Here is a 10,446-nt window from a genome sequence, read left to right as displayed (position 1 = left end):
AACTATGCCCAGTTTAACAGTTTCAAAAATGATGGCAAGAAGTGGCACTGAGTGAATCACCAAGACTGACTCTTAACCTTCTATTGACTATTACTCAGTTAAGGCTCCCAGCACACTCTGGCTGTGTTTCCTCCGAGGAGGACCAGCTGGAACACTATCCATCCTTCCTGGGCTTATTCCACAGTGTTTCCACAGACCTGCATATGTTAGGTTACCACACGGAATTTAGTTCACAACAGCATTGGCTATTGCATATTGTGCAATAAATTAAGCTACTTTCTAGCGTCCTTACCCTTTTTTCTGTCATTCTTTTAATTCCTTTTCTCCACTTTGGAGAAACCATTAAGTCATCTCAGACACATTTTAACACTGTCTCCATGCCTGCATCCAGTTCCTTAATGGCAACTGTTTCCTCATCAGCTATCTATGACCTGATGCATACACAGACTCAGATCCTAAACCTCAATTCAGGTTTATCTGCTTGCCGACACAGATACCTCTGAATAAGACAGTCTGGGCAAAACCATTTTCTTATGAAAATGTTTCTGTACAAACAGCCTGGCTTTCTTATTTAGGCACTTAGGAAAAAAACACCAAACCTGAGTGCTACCTTTTTCATGAGAAACACCTCTTGCCCAGCTGGCCAGTAGCTGACTCCTGATGGGAGTGACTGTAACCCAGCTCTTGGCCCTGCGAGAACTGTGGAATGTCCTGGCCCTGGGGACAGCAGCTGTGGCTGAGAGGAGCCACCAAATTAGAGCGATGCTTCACTCCAGGCCAGAGGGGAGGGGCCGCCGAAGACACGCCTCTCCACCAGAGGGAGCCTGCAGGCCCTGCTCGCCCCCCAGCCCCCAGCGCCCGGTGACACCTCCACGCATTTCCAGCACGCTCAAACCCGAGCACTGGGTCCAAAAGCATGTCAGCCCAATTCTGGGGGGAAAAAAGACCTAGTTTGTGAAAGCCTGAGGAAGTTAAATTATTTACACAGAACAGAGTACAAGCCATACTTTCATACCTAGCTTTGTACCTAAGCAAGGACTAATTGTGTTAGCTAAGACACGTTTACCCCTAAATGTTAATATATAAGCTATAAAACAGAAATTATACATACTTACTACAGACTACACAAAAGTTTGACTCCAGTTTCCTTTGTGATGGCATGGAAGTCAACTGAAAAGTGTAAAGGAAGCACCGTTAAACAATCTGGGCTGGTCAACTACTCACGGGTGTAAATGTAGTACCAGTAAGGTCAAAGCCAAACCTGACCTCAAATATGAGCCCCTTCTTTTCACAGAATTAAAACTACCCTCTGGGCTACAAAATAACACTAACCCTCAACAGCAACCCTGGCCATCAGCCATACAAATGGATGCCAGTGTTCATCAGAGTAACTCTGTAGCTGGGGGTTGGCTCAGTTTAACCCCTTGCTACTAATTTTTCTGAATAAGAACAGAGTATTGACGTGCCTTGGGACACTGGTCCTGGTCACATGTGCAGAACACACGCCTTAAGAACACTCTTGTTCATCAAGCCTGGAAAGTAGCTGTCAGCACACTCCTGACTTTCCCTCTGGAGGACTGTGACTAGGGCAGTCATAAAATGGCACGGAGTAGCTTCCCTATAGTATCTTATGGAAATATGGGACACGGTATCATATGGAATTTAAGAAAACCAGGCCTCTTCTTAAAGAACTTGAAGGAAACTGTGTCCCTTCTTAAATGCTCAGGCTCGGTGACTGGAAGGCCAACCTCTACCACAAAATGGGAGAAAGTCTCAAGACGCATCTAGCTATAAGCTCTGAAGTGAGCTCTGCTGTTCACAGCCACAGGGACATCAGTATAGACAGGAGTGACCCCACGGCGATGCAATCACTAAGCTGGATCCCTTCTGCCCTTTCTTCTTTTGGGGTTGATCTTAGTACAGTTTTCTTACCTAGTGTGTGAGCAACTGATAGGTTATTTAAAAATCAAAATACCCTGATACCTAAAGTATTCCATAGTATGAAATGAACCTACAACGAAAAATCCTACACTGGGACAAAGCCTAACCACTGACGCTTCCCCACTCAGATCCACCCCCCGTCCTTCTTCCCGAGCTCTTACTGGTCTTTCTACTGAGAAACTGAGCACTTTTGGAAACTTACTGCTCACATCTTAAAAGCCTGTTACACCATATCTGAGGTCTCCCAGACACACCCAGACAACATGCTAGCCTAGGGTGAAGACTACAGCTTCACGCCAGATTCCGAGCCAGGAGAATCAAAGTGGCCTGATCTGGAGAGCTTCTTCAACTTGGGTGTGAATTTCATTCCAAAGGAATAATAATCTGTTTAGGCTCAAAAACCTTGCAGCTAAAAAGGTTTCATAAACACTGTTAGGCATTATCCTTCCTGTCAAAGAATCCGTGAGGTTTTAGATTGTTCACTGCAATAATGAAAAACAAAACTGAACTGAAGCTCTTAAAATTTCCTTTTGGACATTTTGAATAAGAGCCTATTTCTTCCCAGAGGCAGCCTGGGCACAGATGCCACCAGGATGGTACCTTCACTAACTAATGAGCATCCCACCACTGTTTGCTTGTAGAAGGTACAGATTGTCTCCTTTTAAGTTTGGTCCCTTTGCTGCTAAGTAATGTGCCTGGTATAAAACAAAATCAACAACAACCAAGAACAGAGTGCGAAGGATGAGAACTGCTTTGCCGAATATGAGGCAACAGGAGTCCTGACTTCCTTCCCTGCTTCCACAGTTATGCAGACCTGGTGAACAGCACCAGACCCCAAATTTTCAAGTTTCCAGGGCTGCTGCAAAGCTGGTAGTTTAATTACCAGCGAGTGCTTTTTCATCCCCTGCTGGAAGCACAGGCTTCCTGAAAAGGATACAGATTAATTATGGGAGAAGAGGAAAGGACGGGGGAGAAGCATGTCTCCTGCTCAGTGAGACAAACCAGGGGAGGACTGGCTGGGCATCCCACACAGAGACAAGGCCTGCAGAGGGACAGACCCACAGCCGGCCCTAATCCTGAAAGTCATTAGAAGCCATCTGAGAAAGTGGGGCATTCAGCCGGTCAAGTTCATCCACTTGGGGTGGATGGTGCATTAATATTTCTTGGTCCTCCAAGACATCTTCTCCAGCAGCGACTAGATTTGTAAGGGACTTGCTTCTGACACACTGGAAATCCACATGGCGACTCTTCCCTTCTTCTTTTTCCCAGGACATCTGGATAAAGGGGCGCTGCACGTAATTATAGATTACTTCTGACCGGCCGCCAGGTCTCCTCTTAATTTTTTCTTTACAGGTAGGGTAACCTGAAACGGGGAAAAAAGGCCATCATAACCCCAGAAAATCGATCACTCGGGTTCCCATACTTCCTTCTTTATAACCGCATCAGTTTCCTCCCAAATCGCCAAGACTGTGTGAAACCACAGGGAGGAGACCATGTTCTCCAGCCCCCGCTGCCCACGGCCTGCTGCCCTCCTGCCCAGGTTAGTAGGTCATGTCCCTGAAAGGGAAATAACAAAAAAGTGTATTCCTTCTAATGGAAGGGGGAGAAGCCTCTTATTAATTTCACAGGTCTGTCTTTTACTGGCTTCAGCACTACAGGACACAAATCCTACTGTGGCCCTCTAATTCTGTTGCCTACAGGGCATCCTGTATGAATAGGTAAGGAAATGTGAAATGTTTAAGCCTAAAGGAAAAACTGGGATGCTGCCTACAGTATCTAAAAGGCTGTCACACGGAAATGGGAGAAATCTTATTCACCTTCACAGACTAGAACTGGAACGAAGACGGAAGAGGGAGGAGGTCATCTACCAACTGTGGAAGAATGTTCTCATGGTAGGACAGTCTGATGGGCTACTCTGCGAAATGGAGTGACCCCTCTCCCTCTGTCCCTATGGTTATCAAAGAGATAAAGGAGGACATAATAGAAAGAGGTTTAATAGATGATCTCAAAAATCTCTTCCAAGTTTAAGTTCCAACCTAAGTCAGACACAGTAACAGGTTCTGTGGGCAACACCGAGACAGCTACAGCAGCAAAACGCAGGTGTCAAAAGGCCTGCGGAGGGGAGACCAGGATGGCTTCCGCACTCTCCCGACAGTCAGTCTCCAGTACGCTTCCATGGAGATCACAGGTTGGGAGCCCCTGCCCAAATCATTTAAAGCAGTTCTGTCAATACACCCAGACATTCCTCAGAGATATGCAGGGAATAAAACGAGTCTCCAAGGTAGTTGTCAGAAGGACCCTTCCAGATCCCAGAAAGGTCCTCACCAGGACAGCTGACTAAACAGATGGCCCTCCCACGTGGTGAGCCCACGAGCCCTGCATTTCCCTCCAGTGTCCTTCGCCCTGACTGCTCTGTATCCTGAGGCAGTTAACTGGAACTTATTCCTACAGCTGCTTTAAAGCATTTTCAACTGGAAATGAAAAGAAAACATACGGGCAAAACAAAAACTGGAATTTCAAACTTGGGTAGGAATGTAGCTTCCATGTGGGTCTCTATTCTCTAGGCCCTCAGCAACCAGGTTTTAAGGACATAAGATATGGCCACAGCTCCAACTATACCCACAGGCCACGCGAGCTGGATACTGACGGGTTGTTCTTTACCTTCAATCCCAATGCGAATGTTTTTCAGGCCCCGTTCCTTTAACACTGTTTTAGCAACATCCCGATTCTCAATGTATTTGAAAAATCTGTAGAGCTTAGAGCTATAAAGAACTGGAAAAGAAAAAATAAGTCTGGGGTTAGTCATGGAGTGAATACCTTTGTAAGAGAAAGGAGATGAGCTAACAGATTCAGACTAATGAATGACCTGAGCCCTGATGCCAAAAAATTGATATGGATCACAGAGTAAATGTTAAATAATAAATCAACCATAAGAAACCATGTTAAGAAATTTTCATAGTCTCAGAGTAGGGAAGGCTTTCTGGATATGACATAAAACCTAGACGTCATAAAGGAAAAACTAAAACATCTCTGCTTACCCAAAACCAAACAAAGCTAAGAAGACAAGGAACTGAGAAAAATACCTGCCACTCTTATTACAAAGGGCTAATTTCCTTGATATCTATGGAGAGTAGTCACAAAGAGAGCTTTTGCAAACCACTAAGTAAAAGACTAACGATCCAACTTTGTAATGGGCAAAGGCATGACTACAGTTAACAGAAAAGGAAATTAAAACGGCTTTTAAAAAGATGTTCAGTCTCATTCATGGAATAAGAAATGCAAATTAAAACTCCAGCAAGATGCCGTTTTTCACCTACCAGAGTGGCAAATATAAAATTTCAGTAAAACTGTGTCTTGGTGAAAAATGGGAAATAAACTCATCATATACTGTTTTGTGAGTTATAAACTGGCTCAACCTTTAGAGAAGATAATTTGGCAAATTTTATTAGAATCATAAAAGCACAAAGGTTTTGACACAGAAATTCCATTTCTAGGGATATTATTCTACAGAGATATACGTGTGTGAAAAGACTTTTTTTTAAAAGATAATTCACTGGAGCATCAGCCATAATTCATAGCTTAAATGGTAACCAAAAGGGCTGGTTAAATCAATTATGGCAGTCATGCAATGGAATACTATACAGGTATTAAAAAGATGAAGGAAGCTTTTAATGTTAAGACATGATATAGAACAGCCTCTACAATATGGTATCATTTGGGGAAAAAAACATGTACATAATTGCTTATGTATGTGCACTGAATAAATCTGGAAGAATATAAAAGAAACTGAAGACGAAAACTAGGTAGATGAGGCAGGTGTGGGAAGAAAACTTTTCGATGTATATCCTTTTGTATTTTCTGAATTTTGAATTACTACCAATTCAAAAGGGTTTAAAAATGAAACAGATGGAGAAAGGAATGAAAGCACCTCTTAACGTGTGGCCGGTGCTGACCTAGCAGGGATGTCAGGGGCAGGCGTGGGAAGCAGGCACGCTCACGGTAGGCCCCAGCATGAAAGACCTGCATCACCAGACTGATCATCCAGGTGAGTGTGCTGCTCACCAGCTCACCAGCGACAGCCCACTGGTTCTAAGGTCTAGCTACGACTGGGCAGCACGTTTCTTGCTGAAAACATCTACATCATGCCGGGGCTCCTACTTTGAGAATACTCCTCTCCCATGGGTGGGGGGTGGTCTTCGTCCCAGTCCACAGAATCCTCATCCGTCAGCACGACAATGTGGCACTCTCTCTCCCCTTTCTTGGCACAGCCCACCATGATGGGCAGGATCAGCTCTTCGAGGTAGTGATCAAACTGCTTGTGAGCGCCGTCGTTGGACAGTTCATGCAGTAAAGCACCTGGGAGACAAATGCAAGAGAACACCCTCTGCTCAAACGCAGGCGCTACCGGAGTGAAATGATGAGGTTAAACGGCTGTCATCATTGGTAAGGTCCAGAAACGTGGCTCACTTCAGGGCAGAGAATGTTTCCTGCTCTGAGGTGATAATTAAGCTGAATTTGTTACATGCTTTACACATTCTACCAATCTCCTGTTTAATAAACCCCGAGCATTCTGATCAGTTGAGGTTTTTTCAACATGCAATATCAGAACACAAACATTAATTTATGTTAATGGTTAACCATTATTTGGGGATGACTCTTTATAGCACCTCTTCTGAAGATGCTCTGGACTGCAATTTAGAGTATCACAGGAGAGGAATAATCTAAGGTTTGGAGACACCAAGGGACTTTCTCTAAGTGGGTACTAGACTCAGTGGAGAAACCACACATCCAGAGAACGTCATGGAACATGAAAGAAAATGTATCATGAACTTTAAAGAATTTTAAAATCATTTCACAAAGCTTAGGTAATAAGAGCATGGAGTCTGTATTCAGAAATCAGTTATCCCAGCTTTAAAGTTTAGAGCTTTGAACAAGCCAATTTCTCCATCTTTTCATTTGTTAAGTGAGATTATCACCCATCTTTCAAGGGTTAATTGTGAAAATTAATGCAAGTTTCTATAAGGGCTTCCCTGGTGGCTCAGAGGTTAAAGCGTCTGCCTGGAATGCGGGAGACCTGGGTTCGAACCTTGGGTCGGGAAGATCCCCTGGAGAAGGCAATGTACTCTTGCCTGGAGAATCCCATGGAGGGAAGAGCCTGGTGGGCTACAGTCCATGGGGTCGCAAAGAGTCGGACACGACTGAGCGACTTCACTTTCACATCTATAAAGCACTTAACAAACACTAAGTTAATGATAAACTGTAAGAAGTACCCAGCCAATTTATGTCCTGTCACTATTACTGAACCTTACGTCGTATCTGAGGATCAGTATCCTTATCTGTTAAAGAGTTGAGATCCCGAGAGAGGAAGCAGTTAGCCTGGTGACTCATGGGGTCAAGCCAGCCTTAGAGCCCGCTCACGTTCCTGTGTTTACTCTACTTCCTCACAGAGTTTTGAAGCAAAAGAGGGAATGGTTAGTACCATGTCTCTTCTCTGCAGATGATCTTCAACCCACACTGAAAATGCTTTCTGTTTAGTAATAAAAATGTTAATTCTAAGCAAATTCAAAGTTTAGCTGCTCAAATGCAATTTGGCAGCTTCTCCTGTACTCACTCAGATCTTGACATCGGATAGTGTTGAAGTCAAAATTAATGCAGAGATAATCACATGTATCTCTAAGGTCTGGTATAGAGATGCCATCAGGACAATTGATGATACCAGTTTTGTAATAATCCTATAAAGAGATTGAAAAGAGGAAATGTAGTCAAAGAACAAGATGAAAACATCCCTCTTCAACCTTGACTCATTCATTCCTGGTTCAGGTAAAGTGCTGGGTTACTAGAACTATCACCAAGTTGGTGATTCATTAGACAGCAAAGTGACTCCTGGCCATCTTGACATGTTTAATCACAACCTGATACCTGACTGAGCTCACACAAGCAAGAAGGACTTAAGAATTACAGGAAGAGAAAATAAAGCAGGAAAGGCAATAACTAGAAATGACAAACCCTGAAGTCAGAGCAGTCTGAGGAACTCTGAAGGCTTCTGACTACGCATGCCCCCAGGAAGAGGATGGAACATGAGGACACTACGCACCAGCACCGTTCGGAACACAGTTGCACTGATCCCTTCTGCAATCTCATACTCGCCCTTCTCGTTGGGACGCGTGAAGTTGTACTCTCTTCCTGGTCCAAACATCCTGAAAGATACCCAGGCAACAGTGTTACCCTCTCCAGCAGGATTCTCCACAGATGAAACTTCTCTCCCTTCTTTACCTTATCCTGGAAGACTCCATTCCCCTCTTACAATATAATTTTAAACAGAGCACCAGGACTCAACCCCTATAAGACACACTTAAGTCTTAGGAAACTCCCTTCAGACAGAAAAAGGCGGCAGCAATTGCTTCCAGTGTTTGAGTGCAACAAGGAACAAAGCAGCCTCCCCAGGTCACCGGCAGTGAGCTTCTGTGGCGCACAGCGGCACTTGCAAAGTCTCTGGAGCACCGGCATCCTGGGTGACAGTGTCTCCCCCTGAGCCTTCCTGTTCCTCCCCCTCACCCATCAGCATGTACCCATCCAGCACGCCATCCTCGATGTTTCTGAGTTTTGCTTTTCAACATCTGATAGACAAATCTGAACTAGTTCGTGCAGATGTTAGTGCTTTCCCTTTCCTGGTACATTTTACAGCCGAGCTCTGGAAAAAATGCCCTTCTTCAATTCAGGGAGTAACTAATGATGGGAATTTCAGGTCAAGCCAAAAAAGAGAGGAAGAACTAGATCATCAACAGTTTGACATATTTCAGAGAGGCAGGCCTGGTCTGGGCTGACTTCAGAGGTCATGAAAGCACAGGGAGGAAACCTTGTTTTTATACTCATCCATTCCCATCCCTCCTCCCTCTCTCAGATCCCTTCCAGAAAAACTGGCCCCATGACTCCTACTACCCCTGCTGCATGTCTGTGCAGGAGCTGTGGAAGGAGAAGCCAGCACGAAGGACAGGGCAGGCGGTATCGTCAGTCAGCCCGACGGGGACTCACTGCCTTTTCCTTTCTTAACCTGTTGGGAAGCCCTGCTGTCCAGCTGTTCAAAACTGTTATGCTCCACCCTGAACTGGCTGCTTTCCAAGGTCTGAAAAAAAGTCACATGCTCTCCAAATCTGCACTGTACATAAAAAATCCATCTGATAAAAGTAGTCTTCAAAGAATGCTGACTTTTTTCTGGAATGTTTTGGGTGAAGTGTAGCTTACTAGCAATGAATCAAAATAGTGAACAACAGGCCATAAACATAACCCCACCTCAGAGCCATTCATCCAGGAGTGGCGTGGATCTGCACTAATCATTCTGTTTCTCAGCTTGTCCTCTGTGACTAGTGGCCCACATCTGTATGCTCAGTGGCCAGGGATATGAATACTTTATGTAGCCACAGGACAGAACAAACCCAAGAAACTCTCAGAATTCATGACCTCGGCTGACTCACTGATGAACCACCTAGATAAAGGGATCTATTACCCAGAAAACGCTTGCCTTTCTTTTCTTGAGCACTACTTTCAGAGACAGCTTACTTCAGACAGATAGCCTATCCTAAGAAGCACCTTCTTTGGGGGACCTGGGGAAAAGTGGTGGTGAAGATACCAAGACTGAAGACATGAAGTCAAGTCTAAAACAGGACCAATTTAGAAAATGTTTTAATGTTCTAGCTTAATCTTAAGTCATATGTTTAAGAAATATATAGGTTTGGCTTCAGTTAAAACTGGCTGGTTCATCAGCCAGTTCATCATTTGTATATATGTAAGTAGACACATATTTGAATAGCTTAGATTTCACTTAGCCTAAAATTCAGCAAATGGTGTGGTCCATTCTGTTTTCTAATTCAGTTAAAATCAGTTCAAAGTCTGGAGAGAGGTTAAATCTTTAGATAAGTTCCACTCTTAAGTACTAGATGAAAAGCCAAATGTTTGTGTGTGTATACACTCAAATTATTTTACTCTTATCCCAGTCTGCTCTACACATTAAGGTGTGTACAGCTGGCTAGAAGGAGAGCTCCTCACTCCCAGCCCAGGCTCTAAGAATACTTCTGGGACGGTAATCCTCCTCAACAGATGCTTTCCTTTTCCTAAACTCGAGTCATAAAAAGCTGGAGGCAGGAGATGCTGAGGGGAGAATAAGACTATATTCTGAATGAAGCAGCACAGAGAATGGAACATGAAGAACAGAGAGAGCCATCATCATACAAAACAGCCAGCTACAAAGATCTAGTTTCAGAAAGCTTGATTAGTGATGGAGGTCTTAGAAATTGATGCCACCTGGACCTTTTGCACTCCCCTTTGTGGGGGCTCAAGAGTACCTACCCCCCAAAATCACCAACACATGTAAGGTTTTTATGCTGTTTCACAAAAGTATCAAGGTAGAAAAGTAAGCAATTCAATGTTTTCATTCTCACATCTAATGCAAGGCAAACAGCAGGTATTTCTATTCATAGAGAAGAGAGTTAATTTGCTTCCAAATTAACT

At 44.0% G+C, this 10,446-nt stretch overlaps 1 protein-coding gene across 3 annotated transcripts in view; it reads right to left on the bottom strand.

Annotated features, from left to right (window-relative positions):
- Positions 1 to 6: 6 nt before the first annotated feature.
- The window catches only part of KCTD20 (potassium channel tetramerization domain containing 20), a 38,581-nt gene continuing 28,141 nt past the window's right edge, over positions 7 to 10,446 (bottom strand). For all 3 annotated transcript variants that reach the window (XM_010848660.1, XM_010848661.1, XM_010848659.1), the window contains 5 exons: positions 8,036 to 8,138; positions 7,553 to 7,673; positions 6,100 to 6,297; positions 4,603 to 4,713; positions 7 to 3,304 (listed from right to left, as the gene is read on the bottom strand). In XM_010848660.1, coding sequence (XP_010846962.1) covers positions 3,012 to 3,304; positions 4,603 to 4,713; positions 6,100 to 6,297; positions 7,553 to 7,673; positions 8,036 to 8,138 — 826 coding nt within the window. In that variant the 3' untranslated portion in view covers positions 7 to 3,011. The remainder of the gene's footprint in view (positions 3,305 to 4,602; positions 4,714 to 6,099; positions 6,298 to 7,552; positions 7,674 to 8,035; positions 8,139 to 10,446) is intronic.

Source organism: Bison bison, unplaced genomic scaffold (assembly GCF_000754665.1).
Source record: "Bison bison bison isolate TAMUID 2011002044 unplaced genomic scaffold, Bison_UMD1.0 scf7180017864270, whole genome shotgun sequence".
Lineage (NCBI taxonomy): Eukaryota > Metazoa > Chordata > Mammalia > Artiodactyla > Bovidae > Bison > Bison bison.
This window is presented reverse-complemented; position numbering and strand designations above follow the sequence as displayed.